Here is a 20,121-nt window from a genome sequence, read left to right on the forward strand (position 1 = left end):
GTTAAGTTGTCTTTCTAATTTCTGTTCTTATATTAATACTCTTTTCCCATTTGCATGGTTTGTGGGTTTTGGAATTCGAATATATCTATCTGGTCCAACTGAGACTCAGATCAGTGCCTTTCTTTATGTGTGATTGAACAACACAGGCAATGTTCCTTCTGCTTTTGGTACTTTGAAGTTTGTGTTCACACAATATACATTGGCAAGCGTGTAAAACTGAAATATGTTTCAGTTCTTCCATCAATGAACCGAACTTCTACATCTGAAGATTTCTGAACACTCCAGTCTGAAAAAAACAAACCACCATACATGCATGAGAAGTTCACACAAGGAATAGAGTAGCTTACTGTATCTCAAAGTTCATTTTTCCTCTTTTTCTTCTTGATTTTTGAGGACCTGATAATGGAAAGAAATAAGCTCTCTTTCAAATATCAATTGGGTTGGGAAGATTGAGAACATATTTGCTTCATATCATTTCCTGAAGAACTTCAATTATTCTGAGCTTTTCTATTTACAAACTCTTCCCTGGTTAGAAATATGATTTAAGACCTAGACTTTAGCAAGAATTCATTCAAATTCACTCCAAAAGATATATAGAGCACAGAGAGAGAGAGAGAGAGAGAGAGAGATTGTAAACCTAAATGTAGAAGAGAAATGCTGTTGCATATCCAAATTCCATCAGTGCTTCAACAAAGAACAAAACATATATACGTTCCCAAGTTTCTTATTCTATTTAAATGAAGCTTATTGGGACAATGAACTAGTGAATTGAATATTGAAGTTGGACTCAGTTGAGTTTTTGAAACCACAAAGAATTTCTCTAGTCTTGAAGAACTGTAGCATTTCCCCTTGGAGTTTTCTCTCTCCTGTATTTGTGTTACTTAGTTACACACCTGGTAGAGTGTGTTTTTGTTTGATCTATGGAGGCTGCGTCAAGAAGTGTTGGATGGATTCAGTGGATTAGATAATCTACTATTTGTCTTAGAATTCACAGCTGTTGTTTTTATTTCTCTTTTATTCTACTTTGCTGATTATTCTCTACTTGTGTTTGTGCCTCTTTGTGTGTATGTGGGTGGGTGGGAAATGCTTGTTTTTGCAGATGCATATGTGGGGGCATGGATCACAGTATAGGAAAGGGCCGGAATCTCTAAGGGGAACCCAACCAACAGCCATGCTTAGGCTGCCTTGCTATTGCTGTGCACCAGGGTGCAGGAACAACATAGATCACCCAAGGGCAAAGCCTCTCAAGGACTTCAGAACTCTCCAAACCCATTACAAGAGAAAGCATGGGATCAAGCCCTTCATGTGTAGGAAATGTGGTAAAGCCTTTGCAGTGAGAGGTGACTGGAGAACCCATGAAAAGAACTGTGGGAAGCTGTGGTATTGCATATGTGGATCTGATTTCAAGCACAAGAGATCTCTCAAGGACCACATCAAAGCTTTTGGACATGGACATGCAGCTTATGGCATTGACTGTTTTGAAGAAGAAGATGAACCTGCCTCTGAAATAGAACAAGATGAAGAGTCTTCCCAGTGATACAGATGAACTGGGTTTTTTGGTGAACTATATTGTGGCATTACACAGCCATTGCTCTCTCAGTTAGAAAAATCAAAAAAGTAGTTGGAGAGTCATATTTTCTGTTCTTGTTAGTATAGCTGATATGACCCCAAACAGGCAAATACATCATCAATGTTAGGACCAGGTTTTCTGTAAATCCATTTTGCTTTCAGTTCATGACTTCATGTGGGTGGTTTCCATTTTTATCTTTTCAGCTTTTAGGTTCTATCTTTGAGAAATATGGCTCTGATGAATTGTCAATATTCCTTACCCATAGCAGCTTAAGCAGTTAAGTTGTTTTCTTTCATTGATTAATGAAGAAACTGAGGCACAGTTGCAAGTACAAACCCACTCCCCAAAACGAATAATGAAGAGAGAACTCATCAAGTTCATTAATAACATAAGCGTTAATGGTTGTACTTCTCAACTCTCATAAATTTCATTCATTCAGTTCAGGCACTGGTACTGAGAGGAAACATGAGATATGGATCTCTGGAGAAGGGATCTAATAAATATCCCATTGAGTAGTTGAGAGTAGAGTCTGAGTCTCAAAATGAGAAAAAGATCTCTTCCTCTTCATCTTCCTCTTTCTCTAGGGATTAGGTTGCACGTATGGATGATCCCAGTGGGTGTATTTTTCTTTTTTTTTGGGGGGTGGGGGAGGGGAATTGGGAAAGAGAAAGAAAAAGAAATAAAAAGAGAGAAAAAAGGGAAAAGAAAAAATCTGTGATGGGAGCCCTTGGAGCCTTATGTAACCCACAAAATCTAGGAAAGGGTAAGGTGGGATATAGCAGGCTCTAATGGATAACAAAGATGGGTGTGGGATATTAAGTCCCAAATGTGGTTGGGATAGGCTTTTCAACCTGCAAATGCCTCAGCTTTTTGGGTGCATATGATACCCTTAGCTTTGGGTAGTGGAGAGATGTGTTTGTTGATGGATGGAACGTATACCGTGTGAGATTCACTGCCTTGGGGATTCAAATCAAATGATTAGCTTCAAAGAGAGAGAGAGAACTTTATAATATTAAAGAAAAGATGGGTGGTGCAACAATAATAGTACCAATTATACAAGTGGTTTATAAGGTTGGAAGGAATGGCAAATGGATCTTGGTGGCAGCTTTGTTGATCAACATTGAACGGGGTGTGAGAAAGAGAGAGAGAGGAAGAAGAAGATGACTGGATGAGGGAGAGAGAGAGAACTGAGAGGGAACCCTGAAAACAGTCATGGAGTGGAGCCAAAGTTCCATTGGTTGGGCTTATTTGCAACATATACTGATGTCCCCCTACAGTACACACCTTCAGCTGATGGACCCTACCACTGTTGGATGGATTGTAGGTTGACAAGACGTTTCAATAGCATCCTTTGACTGCTCTCTCTCTCTCTCTCTCTCTCTCTCTCTCTCTCTCTCTCACTCAAAAGTGCTGAGTTTTACTTTCTCTCTTTTTTTTAACGTAGTCTTTGGGTTTTCACTTTCTAACGAGGTAAGCACTTGGCAGTCTTTAATTGCTATTAGTAATGTACGTATGAGGTTTGTACAGAACAGTCATATGGCTTATGAATACGATGATAATAATGTAACTGCAGTGTCATCATTTTCACTGCTCACTAATTTTTCTGCTTTTCTTTTTCCTTTTTCTTTTTAAATCCTTCTCCTCACTGTTATATAACCCATGGGAGGATTAATTAACTCACCTGTGGATCAACTGGGAAACCTTTTCTCAAGTTTTCTCCAAAATAAGACCGATACCATGGCTGGGGGAGTATCTCTCCACATGGGATTTCAACAAACGTTTATATATATGATATTTGATCACGGGTCAATGGTGTATTAATTGTTCTGACTCATGGATTTGGGAGATAGAATTCGAAATGGGGAACTCCTCTCTACACATGGGGAGTTGTTCCAAACTCGGTTGAGGGGGGATTAAGAATCTGCAATAGGAGACTTGCAAGCAGATTGTCTCCCCTTCTAAGAATACCCTACTTAAAATCCCAAGACCCTTTTATTTCTTTTCATCTTTGTTTATTATCAATGTCTTTGTTAGCATTATAATTACATGCACTGCCATGACTTTGTCAAGGAGACCAAGCATCCCTTATAGAAGAATATATTTTATCATCTACCTTATTCAGATTCCAACACTGGAGGACAACTTTGTCTTCCTTTGGCTCGAATCACAAGTCTTATTCTTCTTCCATGTCTCAAGAGAGGTCTTCTCATTGCAACAGAAACTTAAATCTCCAACTAAAAACTGAAACTGAAGTTGAAACCTGGAACCCATCAACTCACAGAATAGGTGAAGCACTCAAGGATTGATTTTTGCTAAGTGAACCTTGTGATTGGTTATGGGTATATATCAAACAGCATCGTCTGAAGATAACCCAATAAGAGGGAGTACCAAAAAAAAAAAAAAAAAGGAGGAGAAAAGGCAAGATAATCTTGGGCCATAATCACCTTTTGAACCAGGAAAAGGAACAGAATAAATACACAGAGGAAACCTAGAGATCACTTTTTTATATTATCATCATCCACGGCTGTGTATATGCTTTGTTTTTTATCCATTTCTTATGCTAAAGTTGGCATTCTTTGGATGTCTTGGAGATTCTCCAACTTGTAGGTATTGGGTATCTTTGTTAAAGAATATTACAGAGAGACTTCAAACATAAGAGAGAGAGAGAGAGAGAGAGAACTTCTAGGCTTTTCTCTAGGTGATGAGTCTTGAGAAAAGCCATGTTTGACGTTCTTGGCATGATTCTAGCTAGGGTATCAGATAAAAGGGTCTTTTGCTTCCAAAACCAAAACTGAAAGATCCATTTGAGATATACATATAAAATCAAGGTCTTCTTGCAAAAGATCATACTTAGAAAAAAAACCCCAAATCAAAGTTAAAGAGACCCAAAACCAAAAACCCTAATTAATAAATAAAAAGAGAAATCAATCAAAGAAAACAAAAATTTAAATTCGCCTTCTTGTGGGTTTTGTGGGCCATGGATCACTTCATCTACTTTGTGGTCATATGTTTATGTTCTCCATTAAGAACAATCCCTGCCTTTTACAAGGACGATACAGGTTTTGTTTGGAGTCTTTGGACACGAGAGAAACTGGAATCTCACCTCAGCCCGATCCTGACACGTGTCAGCAAAGATCTTATGCCTGCCACTAATAAGAGAGGAGTGAGAGGCTTAAGGGTGACGTGTGGAGGAAGAATCAATCACAGGAGAAAGGGCTCCACATCGAATGAACACATCGGACAAAACTCTTTGTAGTTGCAGGCTCCCTAGTGTGGGCAAAAAGAACATAAAAATAACAATAGAGCAACTCAGAATGAATACAAGAAAATACATTTATGATAAGATTAATGAGCCACCAAAACATAGTAAAGGGTTCTCATTAAAATAAAAAACATGGTAAAGCGTTCAATTAATATATATGAAGAATGATATCTAATATTTATTGTTATTTTTTTTTTTTCTAAATAAGAATGATCCAAGTTACTACTTCTATGATACTCTCATTCATAGTTTTCACTGTGTCTAGGCAAACTAAGGAGGTAAAAAGGTCATAACTAAGGCGACACCAACAAGGCACTGCCTAGATGGCCAAGGTACAGAAAAAGCCACCTAGATGTCTTGACAACTATGCTCTCAGACATAATCTATAGACAAACAGTTCAGCTTAATGTCAATAGGAGTCAAGAACTATATTGGATAATTTAATTTTATATTTGACCAACATTCTTAAACAAAATTTAGTCCATATCTAAAGTTTGATTGCCATGGATGTATAATATCAAGCAACATGGTGTGTCAAAATTTGCCTTAAAGAAGTAGTAGATATTGCTAATAGTATGACCGAAGGAAAAGAAAAATGGGAAATCCCATTCAACAGCTATTAAAAATTAGGAATAAAAAAAAAAAAAAAAAAAAAAAAAAAAAAAAAAAAAACAAAAAAACAAATTATTATTTTTTCTCTAACCAAGCATGAGATAGTAAAGTCATATTTGTTACATTGGCCATCAAGCTAGTATTTTTATATTTCTTACATTCTTAAATTAAGGACAAACATAAAGCAAGTACTAAATACTTAATTCTTGAAGGTTTATGTTTTTTCTCTTTTACAATGCTTCAACTCCAAAATCACTGAGAAGCTTAAGTTCTGAGTTATAGAACATTAATCTAATCCACCTATCTAAACACCCAAGAATTTATGTGGGTCAAGTGGGCATTATGGGTCAGAGGGGCCATCGTGGAGTTGGGCCTCTACCCTACCATATCTTTTTCAGAGACAAAAAAAAAAAGGAGGGGGTGGTTGAATATAAACAACAGCTTTATTTTCATAAGGAATGAAGTAGAACTTAAGGAAGAAAAGAGAGAAAAGAGCTCCTTCACCAGCTTCATTGAAGGCCCTTCTCCCCCACCTATACTTAAATAAAAGATGAAAAAAGTTCTTTTCTTGAAAACGAATGACAAACCCTTGAGTCTGATTAGCTCCTATCTCTAAGATACTTTGTCTTGCAAGGACATTTACAATACTGCCACACTTGATTTAGATTGACTTGTTCTCACTGGTTTAGTATTGCTAATATATATATATATATTATGTTCTAACAAACCAATGTGCTGAAACCCAAACCATCTAGTGGAGGTGCCAAAAAATATTCCCATTTGGGCAAAGTTCTACTGACCATATGTTGGCTATAAGCTACATGAGCCACAATCTTGTCTTCACCATTGTTACTAGTTCTACTACTGCAACTTTGCTTTAAGACTGCTATTGTTTTAAAAACAGGACTAAATGTTAGACCAGTCTAGCATGACAACTGATATAATAATCCAAATGATGCCCAAGTTAAAAATTGTGACTAAGAACTAATTAGTCTAGTAGTGTAAAAGAATTTTGTTTTAATAGGAGCAATCATTTGGAGGTAGTATTTAGGGTCTTGAATTTATTGTGTTTGGTTTGCGTTCTTGGAATGCCTTCTGTGCAATGCGTTCCAATAAATCATACGAAATGCAGCTGTAGTCTTCCACCCATGATCTTAAACATTTGGATCCACTATTATTTAGCATATATGTGTAATCTTCATCTTCTCATTTTCTGTGTTCTAGGGACCTCATTCCCTAAAGATTTCAACTCTAAATTGCGGTTAAAGAAAATGAATTATACAGCTATGCTTTGAAATAGTTGGAATCATATAAGGAACTTTTTGAAATTAAGATTGCATTTGGTATGATTTCATGGAATGTATTATCGACTATGAATGCAAACCAAATACAACTAATTAAATCTCTTCATAGATATGTCAGAATAAATAAATAAAATAAAATAAATGGCATAGATGGTGATATGTCCATAAAAAAATTAATAAATAGATTAAATGGCATAGATGGTTAACATTTAACAACCTCACGGCCCCAATAGACTCATCATCTTATTCGAGTAATCCAACTTATTTCATCACAAAATACTTTTAGAAGGACATCTAGTACTCATGATTTGATATTGACAGTTTAAACCTAGTAGTTGGTGGTCCCAACAGTATAGTCATAATCTAACTACCTAAGTCTAACAATTTGGAAAAACATTAGGATGTAATACATTATTTATATTACAAAATTTTGGATTTTCTACCAATAGATTTTTTGTCAATAAATTCTCAGTTCAAAATTTTTAATTTATTAAAAAATAAATTTGTCAATGAGAAGGTAGCACTTAAGAGCATAGAAATACAAGGATTACCCATTAGCTACCATTATATCTCATACACATATAAACCCTATAGTATATTAGATAAGGTCACCTTTAAGTTGTAAAAGTGGACAACTTAGGCATCGTTTGACAATATTCCGTTTCTTCCATTTTTACTTTTTCTTGTTCCCAGAAACGGAGAAACAGCCTAAAAAGCGCTTGATAAAGTTGTTTTGTTTCACCCGTTTCTAGAAACATGAATCAAAATTTATGCGTATTTACAATTCTAGAAATGACTTTGACGAAACAAGTTAGACTTATTTCTTCGTTTCTAAAAACGTTTTTGAGATTTCAAAAAAAATAATAATAATAAATGAGGTTGTTGTGCCCGATAAATCTCTCAATTATTTAAACCTAAAAAGAGGTAACCGAACCCTCTTTCCCTTTTGGGCATCCGATGATACTATTGGGTATTTTAGTGGAATTATATTTGCAAAAAACGTTTCAAGAAACAGATTTATCAAACACCAAAAAATCTGTTTTTACTTTCGAAAACGTAAAAAGTCGTTTCTGCTGTTTATGTGTCTAAAAACAGCAAAAACGTTGTCAAATAGTGCCTTAGTTGCTCAATTGCTTAAGAGGGCATGTCTCATCATACCAGATCTGAGCCTTGGTCTCGAGTTTGACTCTTCTTTCCCACTTCTATTCATAGTGTTAGTGTTATTGCTGCCCACTTTGGATCCTACGATTCTTACCCCCACCCCTAGCCGCCCTCTTGGGATGCCATTCTCTCAAGTGAAGATGCATTCCATTATTTGGAAAAAAACAATAAGAAGGAAAGGATAATTACAACCTATGCTTCTATCTGTTTAAAGGAATTATCTTGGTTTGAAGCCACTTATTGCTGGCCATATTACCTATTAACATTCACTGTTAGATGGACCCTCAAAGATAAGTATACCAAAACTAGGGGTGCAAGTTTGGCCTTGACGGCTCGAACTCGCCCTTGGCCCGCCCTGATTCCGAACAAGTACCGACCCAAAAATTTTGGCCCTGAGGGCCAACCCAACCCTGAAATTTCTGATCCTGAGTCAGGGCCAGGGCCGGTAAGGGTTGATGTCTTTGGCCTGCCTAGCCCGCCCTAAACCCGACCCTGATTTTTGCCCCTAATGTTGACATTGGTTGTGACCTTGATGTTAACCCTGAATTTCACCTAATTTTATATATTGTTGGACATTGAATCATTGACACCTCAAAACTCCTAACATATCTTCTCACCGTTCTCTCTTACTTTTTTTACCAAGAAATTTGTAACTTTGTTTTTTTTTATCTCCTCTTTATTATGAATATTTTTTATTTTTAAGTTATTTCTTATTTTGCAGGGTCAGGGTCAAAGTATATCCAACCCTTGAAAACCAAGGTCAAGGTCAATCAGGCTTAGGGTCAGGGTCATCCTAGCCCGACCCTGAAAAATCAGGGCCAATTAGGGCGGGTAAAGGTTGGGTTAAACCCTGAAGGGTAGGGCCACAGTTGAAGTTTTGTGGCTTTGAGTTAGGGTCAAGGTGGGTTTGGGCCCAGTTAAGGGGACTCAGGGTTGGGCTAGAGTTTTAAGAAACCCAGCCCCACTAGGCTCTGTTGCACCCCTAACCAAAATCAGCTCAAACACATGATTACAACAAAGTAATGTTTTTTAGAAAAAAAAAAAAGAAATACTTTACGAAGTGAATATAATTTGTTTGTTAGTCTGTAGAATAATTACCTAATTATGTACTTTTTAGGTTGGTTTACAAATTGGTTCAAATTGACTTCTTCCTATAATTCCAATTGTTTCAACATAAGTATACTAGAAAAAAAAAATTGTTTCCACATTAAAGGTCTGAAAGTAAAATAAAGTAAGGGAAATATTTCAAGTTCCCACATTATCTTAAAGATTTTGTGCATAGAATAGTTTGTGTTTCTTTTATTATTTTTTATTTTTTTAATAAATTTTAAAATTAGGTATTTAATATTTTAATGATTTAAATTTTCCACCATGTTACATATAACGTAGCTTAAGTTAGTAGTTTTATTTGTTCCCAAGAAAGTGACATGTGCATAGACTTTAGATGGCGAATGTAGAGTCTGTAGAACTATTATACAACCTTACCAACTGCACTAGCCAATTATTGTTAAAAAAAAAATTTTAAAATATATTTTTTATCAAAAGGCAAAGAAAGAAAAAATCTCAACTTAAGCATAGAATTTACTCGTCAATAAATTTTTTTTTTTCTTTATGTGAATCATGAACCAAAATGAACTAAAAATTTCGATCACAAAAGCTCCCCTTTCCCACTGGGTCCATTCGAATACGACAAATTACGAACCATGAATATGAATTTGAATAAGCAAACCAACAAACCAGGTAATTATAATCCTAAAAACATGATGAGTGATTGGGCCCTAACCCTAGTACCATTCTTGTGGTCCTCCCAGACATCTCCCTTGTTTCAATAAAAGTAAAATGATGGGAGGATCTTTCTTCTCAGTCATTGTACCAAAAATTATATTTGTGTGGTATAGGATAAATATGAATATTTGGTTAATTGTAGTGTATCTATCTTACTGAAAAATAACTTATTGTGTCCAAAAAAAAAAAAAAAAACCCTTCATTTCATCACAAAGCCAAAGTATTGTGTTCAATGAAACAATTCGATTACAACCAACTTGTTTGGATCCACTTTGCCCTTCTTCCCCCCCCCCCCCTTTTTTTTCTTTCTTTATTGGATTTATTTTATTATGGATCCATTAAAATTATAACTATGTTTTGCGTAGTCAAAAGTCCATTTTACAAATTGGGAATGACCAATGTTAAGTCTTTGACTGGAACTGATACCATTCACAAGGGTTGGTGAATGTTACTTAGGGCTCTTCATGTGCTTCATTAATAAGGATCCTATATTATGTACCAACTCATGTTTACTATTTTATTTTATTTTATTATTATTATTTTTTTTTACTTTTATCCTAGCTTTTGATAATATGAAATATTCTTCACCAATTATATTGAACCATAATAATGAAATGCCAAAATATTTCATCCGGAAATCAAAACAAAACACTTTCATTAACACAAATTTTACCATCAAGGTTACTGTTCCAAATAAAATAAAATAAAATGACTAAATTTACTGGATAATTCACTTCATTTTGTCAATAAGGTCAATCCATAATAGACAATAAAAGCACACTTTAAATCTTATTATTGAATCTAAATTATCTTCTAGCTTATTGACACCCTTTATTGTGTCAAATAATTTGTAACCTTACATTTTACTTTTTTAGTATAATTACTTTTTATTAAATGGGATAAATATTAAAAGAAATTGTAACTTCTAAATACATCTATAAAGGTGTCATTTAGACAACCCCTTACCTAAAATTGATAGATTATAAATTTATTCTTAATTATTATTATTTACTTTTTTTTCTTCTTTGTTATAAATCAAAATCAAATAGAAAAATCCCACAACATGAAAAGGTGTCTATGGTCCAGTGTTGATCCTAATAATTTCGCAGTCAAATTGGAACTTCAAATGGTCCATTGATTATGATCATTAGCTCTTAAAAGGAACTGCATGGTCCAACCATGAACCACCTAGTCTGACAGTGCTGTGAGCCACTAAGCCCCATTAAATCTTCTGGTCTAATCACACTTACAGGGAAGTGTTAGAATTGGGAGGTGCAGCTAGGGTTAGTCAAAAAGGTTAATAAAAGAAGTAGCAGTGCAGTGGGGCTAGCAATCAATAGAGATGGAAGTTAGCTTTTGGGCTTTTGTGGGTTGGCTTGGGCAGTAAACACTCTTTCTCAGAATGATCCTTCTTTACTGTCTGGACTCTGAATTTATCATTAAATACTACCTTTGCAATTTGTTAAAGAGAGAGAGAGAGAGAGAGATGGTGGTGGGATAATGGGGGTGACTCATGACTGGACTGCAATGTGAGAGAGAGGAATGGGTGTGACTGTGACTGCACTGTCCTTCTTCCCCTTAAAATCCAGACTTCCTGAGACTGAACCAGACTGAACCATCCACTTTGCTCTTGGGGTTTGTTGTTGGACTCTCAGACAGAAGGAATAATGCCCATTGCTAATGACCTCTTCAGCTTCTGTCCTTATATAAGATTTCTGATGTCGTCAAGTGAAGCCTGTAAAATCCTTACACCTAACCCTGGACCACTCCCCACATGCCCTAATACATGCATAGGCTATAATTATTTCATCTTCACTGTCCACACACCATGGTAGACCTATAATAGTAACCGTCCGATAGGAATAAACAGTTAGGTTCATCAGGCTCCGCTTGGTATTGTTTTAAAATAATGATTTTGGAGTTTTTTCTTTTTATTGAAACGAAAAAACGAAATAAAATGTTTGATACACTTATGGTTCATTTCTGTTTTTCTAAAATAAAAAGTAAAAGAAAAATTGAAAAAAAGAGATTGGACGAAACTCTTACGTCTTTCCAGTTTCATTCAATTTTACAAAAAAAGGAACTACCGTTCGTGATAAAAATCTAAAATTTTGAAACACTTTTTTTTTCTTTTAAAAACAACATTTTGATACAAATATTGAAATTTTTGTTTTTGACACGAAACATTATTCCTGTTCCACCAAACGAAGCCTCAGAATATGAGAGAATATGAGAAGAAAAACGTTTCACTCTCCTTCTTGGGGGTCTTTAATGTGTATATACTATATACCAAGTCTAATGGCCGTCAGATTAGAATTTCTTTAGCTTTCAGCATTAGAGAAACAATAGCCAATAAGAGATTTCGAAGGTACTAGATTCTAATTTAACGGTTTCTCTAATCTATTAAGATCTAAGCAAAAGCCATGATGTCCCTTTCCTGAATTGATTGATTAGATGGAAAAACAGACGAAGTCGTACACGTGGGAAATGTCAAACCAGAAGAGAAGACTGACACTGTGCTGCAGAAACATCTTATTATTGTGCGTTGGCTGACGTCTTCATTTATCAATCTTCTGATTGAGTGAATCTCCTTCTGGTCAACATCTTCATCAATCTACTATTCACTGGTTTTTTTTATTTTTAACCATCATTGGGAAACCGATAACTGTTGCAGTAGATCAAAAGATATGTCAGTATCATTATCATGCTTGACCACATTGGAGTTGTTGACTAAATGAAATTTTTTTATTTTTCTATTTTTATATAGGTAAGGAAGGGAAAGATAACAATCGAAATGGATTTCTTTTTTATTTATTTATTTTTTTTTTAAATGGGAGATGGGATAATAATTTCATATGCTCCTATGTCTTACTCGCTATCCAATCTTTAAAGTGTTTTAACAGCATTTTCTCTGCCTCTTACTTTGAAGGCCTCAGTCTCATATTATGACCATTTGGTTTGGCAGTTGAATCAAATGACCATTTTTTATTGGAGTGTCCGTTTGCGAAGGCCACTTGGTTTGGCAGTAACTTATCATTCTTTATTCTTAATAAGAGTCCTTTAAAACTTGCAAGATGGTTGGAGAATTGGGATCAAATTCAATTTCCGAGCAAAGGTCGAAGTGAGGAAGTGTTGAGTTTGTGCTCCTTTGTGTGCTGGTATCTTTGGATCACTAGGAATGACTTGATTTTTTATCGCAAAGATTGGACTCCAATGGAAGTTTTCACCAAAGCCCAAGAAGCCTTCAATGAGTTCTAGTCTTGCCCCAAGGTTCATGGTCTTCAACGTGAGGTTTCTCCTCCACCATCTTTAAATGCTGGCCAATCATAAATTAGACCTCCCCTGGTTTTATTAAGGTCAATACTGATGCTGCCCTTCCCCTTGGTGCCTCTTGCGGTGGTCTTAGGGTTATCATTCGAAATTATTTGGGAGCTCCTATTTGCGCAATCTCAGATACATCTTCCTTTGTATATGTTCTTATGGGAGAAGCTTGTGCTCTTAGATGTGGCCTACAGAGTGCCGTCAATGGAGGATTCCCTTACATTTTTTGTGGAGTCGGATAACGCCTCTCTTATAGATGCAATTAATAGGCAATCCCCTCCTCCCCCCATTGACATTTTTGGTATTGTCTTTGATATCAAAATCCTTGCTTCCAAATGTAGAGAATGTAATTTCTCCTTTATCTCTAGGGAAGCAAACGATGTTGCTCATTCTCTAGCCCGCAAGGCCTTGTCTGTGGCATGTAAGACAGATTGGCCACTTTCTACTCTTTGGCTTCTAGATCTTTGTAATCAGGATGCCTTGAGCTCCTCATGCCCTCTTTTGCAATAAAATTTCCTCTTACCCAAAAAAAGAAAAATCTCATATTATGACCTTGCTTGAATAGACATTTTGTATAAAGCTAATTGGTTATTGGACTTGCTTCGCTAACTTGAAAACTCGGTTCACTTTGATCTCTCCTACCCAAGCTTGCTGCTTCTTGCTTAGAGTAGCTAAAAGATCTATAATTAGAGTTTGAGGGGCGAAGCAACCTATAAAGAAAAAAGGCAATCTAAGGGGCAGGTAGTAATCGTGAACTACAATCATGAATTCTTTTCCTTCCGGCTGTCTGAATAACAGTTAGCTCCTTCATCCAATCAATATTTCTATCAAGGGCACAACTAGGCAATGTTCTTTTTTTCTATGGGAGAAAGAACTTTGCCTGTCTAATGTTTCCGTGCCCATAAACAAACCATGTTTTTAAGGTGACCATGAAAGACTTGGGTGTGGGAACACTAAACAGACAAAGTTCCTCCTCCCTCATTTTTATTAGGGAAAAGGTTGGCCACACTGCTCGCACCCTGCAACCTAGTGCCTATTGTGTCTATGGTTCTCTTCTCCCCCTTTGAAAAATGTTGTATAATATCCGATCTGGCCATCCCACAACCCCATTGTTGCCTCACACGTGTGCCTATCCCTCTCCCTTTTATGTTATTACTTTTTTTCTTTCCCTTCTTTTCTAATCTATTTCTTGTATTTTAAACATAGCGTAAGTGGTTATAGGATTCCTTCTTGTATGATCAGAGTTTTAAAAATCAGTTTGGATCCACCGAATCTAATCTTGGTCCTTTCCATCCAGCTCGGTTCGATTCTGTGAGGAAACCCTAGATGCTGGGATTATACCGATTTCAAATCAATTCGGACACATCCCTGCCGATTCTGATTAGGTTCCGATTCCAGGTTTTTTTTTTTTTTTTTTTTTTTTTTTTTTTTTTTTTTGGTTATAAGATTCCAATTCAGCCTCCGTTATTCTCCAGTTCTGCTTGGACTCGTTTTGTAGCGTAGTGAGCTCAATATTGGGACCAAGTTTCAGATGAGAAATTAGGGTTTGGCTCATGGCACATAGTATGAGTTGATTCAGGCCCAAAACTCATTCAGCCCATACAAATTGATTTTAGCCCAAACCCCAATTTGATAGAGCAGAATGGGTTAATTCAGATCAAAGCTGAGTGGGATATATAATGGAAAAATGGAAAATTCTCCTACCTTTATAAATATATACTTTCCAAATGGATTCTTATATCTAAAAAATAGTTAATCAAAAAAAGGAAAATACCAGATACAGAAAAAACTAGTAAGAAAAATGGAAGACCCTTTTAAGTTAGATGGTTAAAAGAATTGGTGTAGGCCTAATGAAGAAACATTGGTCACTGTTCTTGGCAAGTGGGATAGTTTATCAAGTCTCTCTTTATTCCTTTACGAACGATATCATTGCGAAAATTTTCCTTCAAACTGAAAGAAAAATGGGTCCCCAAATTAGTCTCCGTGTCGTCTAAACGTAAAAAGAAAAAACAATCATGATTTCTTGAGTCATAACTGTGGATCTTAGATTAAACACTAATACATTTTTTCCCTTTAAGATGTTCCACTAATTGCTGTTTTAATTATTGCTTTTGAGGATTTTTCCTGTTCAAACTTTAATGGATGACTGTATTAGTGGTGTTAATTTTTCTTTGAAATAAGGAAAAATGTCAGGTTTCATACTTGGCCATGAAGGATTATTGTTCTAAGTCCTCACCATCTCTGTCCTCTCTTTCATGGGGCCTAAGGATATCTTTAGGTAGCTTTTAAAATGTACATTTAATCAGTCAATGATGGGTTTGTTGGTATCTATAACAAGTGGTGCCTCTTCCCAATAAAGTTCAAGAAAAAAAAAAAAATCCCTTCTCTTTTTTCTCTATTAGTTGATAAAACACTTTTCTTTTCTTTTGCTTTAAGTGTAGCTATCTTTATCTCCATCCTTTCATTTAACTTGGTGAGAATCCATTCAAAAGTTCACTTTTTTTTTCCCAATGGAGAAAAGATAGGACAAGACAACTTTAGTACCATGAATCCTTCTAGAGATTTATACTTCATTAATGGCATGTTTGGATGTTGCAATCAAAGCCCATGTCTCTTATGTTCTCAATGAATTCTTTGTAGAAATTATGGAAATGGAAAAGTCCTCTTTCAAGTTTCAATCACAAAGTATCAGAATTACATCTCAGAATGGAACATTGAATGCCAAATTTCCATGATAGGCCCTGATCTGGACTATGCCCATGCCCATGGGGCATGAATTTCTGCAACATACTTGTATTCTTCTGTTCTCTGTTCATAAGTTTCTGTTATGTTGATGTCATCTTGGATTCCACATGGCATGTAAAGTACTTAGGAAAAAATGGAGCCCAATTGCCAAGAATGTTGAAGGAAAAACTTGTGGGCTCTGTTTGGTTGCATATACTTACAGGAAATGTATATAATTTCCCTTCAATTTCCTTTCCCCACTTTCCTTCATCCAAATGAAGCCATGAGAATTCCAAGCTCATCATCACATCATGGCTCTTACGGCTGAGGGTGAAAAAAAAAAAAAATGAAAAAACAAAAGATTAAAGAGAAATTGTCAGCCTTAGGCCTGGGCTCCTTAGTACAGAATGCATTCACAAAAACTCATCCATTTACTTTACAGGACTGTGTGTCCATAAGTTTGACACATCATGCATCTAAAACACCTGACATTGGCAAGCAGAATGATAGTGCAGAACAATTTGAAAACTTTCCATCATCCCCTTTGCCATTTCTTTTTCTCTTTTTGCTTGCTTATCTATTCATTTATTCTGATGAAAGGGACTCATCTTCCATCAATTATTACAGAACATGTAATCTTTTTTAGTTATTGAATGAACCAAACCATCACAACTACACTAAGAACTTGCAACCCCAAATCCAAAAATATTAACTCAAAAGCCTTCTAAAAAGCACACACACACACACACACACAAAAAGGGAATCACAGTTCTAGAGAATAGCAATGTGTCATATTATTCTCACCAACGTATAAATTTGCTGATCTCTTAAGAGACATTTGGATTATGAACTATCTAAGTACCTTCTAAATGATTTTGGAGGATAAAGTCAGATATTTAGCAGAAGTTCTTATACTCTTATTTTGAGAGATCAGTCACTACCTTTCAATAGCCCCATATCCTTGAAAACATCCCAACAAGCTTTAGTCAGATCTCCAAAGTAAAATTACTGAACCTCTAATTAGTGTGGATGTTCTAGCTAGATGACCTTAGAACACCCCAGCATGCTAACAATCAGGAATAGTGAACAAGGAAAGCTTAATATTTTTCAGACCTGGAAATCCTCCACAACCAAGACCCTTCTGATAAGCAGAAGAGAATATTAGCTAGCAACAGATCCTCACTTTGAACGTAGGTGAAAAGGAAACAGACATGGGTTCCGTTGTCTTGAGATATTACATGCTGTCAAATTGAATGGCCTTATATGGCATATACAAGTATCAATGCCCGACAAGGACATTGGGTGTAACACAATCACAGTTTCTCAAAGACAAATTTAAAATGAAAAGTCCTTGATTTAAACTTCTGAACATCAAAGATTACTTATTAAAACATAAATGCTTCTTCATCAAGAGAGAATTAAGACAATCTGAACCAGAGAAAGCAACAAAGAGTATAACTTAACAAGCAGAACTATAAGGAAATTGAAACTGAGATTTGAGGTACAAGATGTACATATATAGAAATTGTTTCCCCTCTTTTACTTTTGGGTGATGGGTTTGTAGGATAGGGAAGGCAGGGTTGATGAAGTTTAATCCCTCCGGATGAGACTAATGAAATTATTATATTTGCATGAGGGAGGCTGAAACCAAGCTCTGTAAATTGTGACTGAAATGGAAATATCAGACAACCAATTAAGTGATTAACAAACTGAATGGGAACATCGAAATGGAAGGAATAGAAAATTTCCTAGAGAAAAGGGCATATCAGACAACCAATTAACAAACTAGCATTAAAGAACAAAATGGCAGGATTGGACTTTAGACAAAGACCCTCTCTCTCTCTCTCTCTCTCTCTCTCTCTCAGCTCCACATCTTAGGCTCTAGTCCCTCTACAGACTACTTGTCTCTCTTTTGCATACTGAGTAGTAGTAGTTCTTGATATCCTTTGCATACAGAGTACTACTGAAATCAAAGGGGATAGAAATTCAATATGCAACATTAACATGTCCTGTCTCACCCACTGCACCTCTCTTTCCCCGGAAAATGCCAGAATCTCACACATTATCAGGTCAAAGCTAAGATCCCAAACAAAGGCACCACTACATGTAAAATTTAGTTTCCAGGAAATTTTTTTCTTGAAATAATGGAGCCTATCAATTTGTTCAAAAGAGAAATAAAGTGACCATTTAGTTCTATTCTCATTTACTGTGCCACCAATAACATTCCTAATTTTTGAGCCAGAGCTTCAGGAGCCATGTACAAACAGATTTAACCTTAAAGATCATGAATAAAAAATTAGCATAATCTGATAGATCTAACCAAATGATCCAAATGTGATAGTTTGCAGCTTTCTGAAACTAATTAAATTCCTCTTTGACCCTCCAGATAATGTAAAAGAAATAGAAAGTTGCAATCATCTCTTTATACTTATTGATTCTAGTTAGTCTCTTAAACCTCTCACTATGAGACATAACAGGTTACAGGACTGTTATACAGGTATGGAGCTCAAAACTGGAGATATTGCCTTTTCAAAAATAATACATCACAGCATCAGTGCATATATTCCACAGCATGATGAATGCATTGACCAGTATATCCCACAGCATGATGAATGCATTGACCAAATATATCCCACAGCATGATGAAAATTTTAGTTATAAAAATCCACTATGTTCATCACCAGGTATTAAAATAAATCAGCAGGAAAAAATAATTCACTTTCTTGTCTACATATCATGTATTCTCTCATACTAAAAAGTTAAATTTTCAGATCTATTATGCAATTTCAGTGAATTGAAATTTCAGATTTTTCAAATTTAGAATAAGAAAGAGGAAAAGAATTTTTTTTTTTTTTTTTTTACACTTTCCCTTGCATTTTGAACCATTCATTGAGGATATGTTATGCAATATTAGTACATAGTAGTTGACTAGTTGTATTGATATGAAACCCAAGTCAGATGGAATTTTTAAACCACATAACATTTCTCAAGCATGGTTCACTTCGAAGTACTGGAAGCTTCCAAGTCAGATGGAATTTTTAACACAATATGAATACCATATATCATAGTGGTATATTCTGCCAATGGATCAGGAAGAGGTGTATTTCTCAATACATATAAACAAGCAGTGAGATATATTTCTGTGTCAGGTTCTTCTTTCCCCTTTTTTCCCCTCCTGTGATTGTCCACCAAATTAAGAGTCACCATTTGCAATTCTAATCATTTATCAAATAAAGGGTTACTATGTGCAAGTCATCAGGAAGAGGGTTTCTTCATTTTTTTCTAATCTCCCTACCAACATATTGTATTAGTATGACGTATCTTTTCTGATATCTATGCAGCCGGCTGCATGAGACTATCCTTAATAAGAAAAAAATGGATGCCTTCATGATGGTGGAGCATCTGATAAGGTCTTATACCAATATGAATATCCTACATTAATGATCCAAAAGATCATCCTACTTATCTAAAGGGTGAAGTATGGCTGTATGGATGGGTACTGGAAAATACTTTGAAGAGCCTAAAAATACCATCAGTAGTAACAACATGATCTCTCTGATCAAGAAATGTGGCTCTCTTGAAACTACTGGAGGATTCATTAAGATTGACTTGTTAACTGCATACTCATGAGCATTGAGTGAAAAAACCATGGCATCTGCCAACCTCTAGAGGTCCCAATGACACTATTTATACATTCTAGAGAAGGATGACCTCAACCTTCTCAGTAACAAAGAAAAGTGCTTTTTTGCCCCCAACACTTGATCTCCTCCCACATTTCTCCCGTGCATACCTTGCTTGAAACTTCTGGTTAACTGAGTTAATGAATGAGATAGAGAAAGCGAGAAGTAAACGACCATTATCACTATTAGCATACTTTCTAAACTTCCGGTGATCGCAGTTTATGGTGATGACTGACAGTCTAAACTTCTACATGCATACAAAAGGAAATTTATATCCTTTAGTTATGTCTACTGTAAAGGTTATAAGACATTTGACCATCCCCAGACTCTGCAGTGGCTCGAGCCTCATGCGCTGGCTACGCCCTTTTCTTGCAAAGGTTATAAGACATTTGCTACCCATTATAGTCGCATGTAATTAAAATATGAAAGCGCTGAACTTAATTGGAGCTACAATAATCCCAAAGTGTGTGTTCCTTTTCTTTCTGTTTTTCTTTCAAGAATGTTGTGAACTAAATACCATACTGTATTTCTGAATGCAGTAACTAAAAATAAAATTATATAAGAAGATTTTGATGTGAAACAAGAACAATCCAGGAATGCGTTGCTAGTATCTCATTGTTTAGAGATCAATATCAAGACTATTAGATGTGTGCACGTCTGGGATGTTGTGCAAAGCAATGACCAAGGCTAGGTTAAAACCAA

General features: G+C 35.7%; 1 protein-coding gene across 1 annotated transcript in view; it reads left to right on the plus strand.

The window, feature by feature from the left end:
- LOC122057586 (zinc finger protein WIP2-like) overlaps window positions 1–1,905 on the plus strand; it is a 3,463-nt gene extending 1,558 nt beyond the window's left edge. The window contains exon 2 of the mRNA XM_042619737.1: window positions 1,100–1,905. Within this exon, the coding sequence (XP_042475671.1) occupies window positions 1,100–1,537 (438 nt within the window). The 3' untranslated portion in view covers window positions 1,538–1,905. The remainder of the gene's footprint in view (window positions 1–1,099) is intronic.
- The last annotated feature ends 18,216 nt before the right edge of the window (window positions 1,906–20,121 follow it).

Source organism: Macadamia integrifolia, chromosome 12 (genome assembly GCF_013358625.1).
Source record: "Macadamia integrifolia cultivar HAES 741 chromosome 12, SCU_Mint_v3, whole genome shotgun sequence".
Lineage (NCBI taxonomy): Eukaryota > Viridiplantae > Streptophyta > Magnoliopsida > Proteales > Proteaceae > Macadamia > Macadamia integrifolia.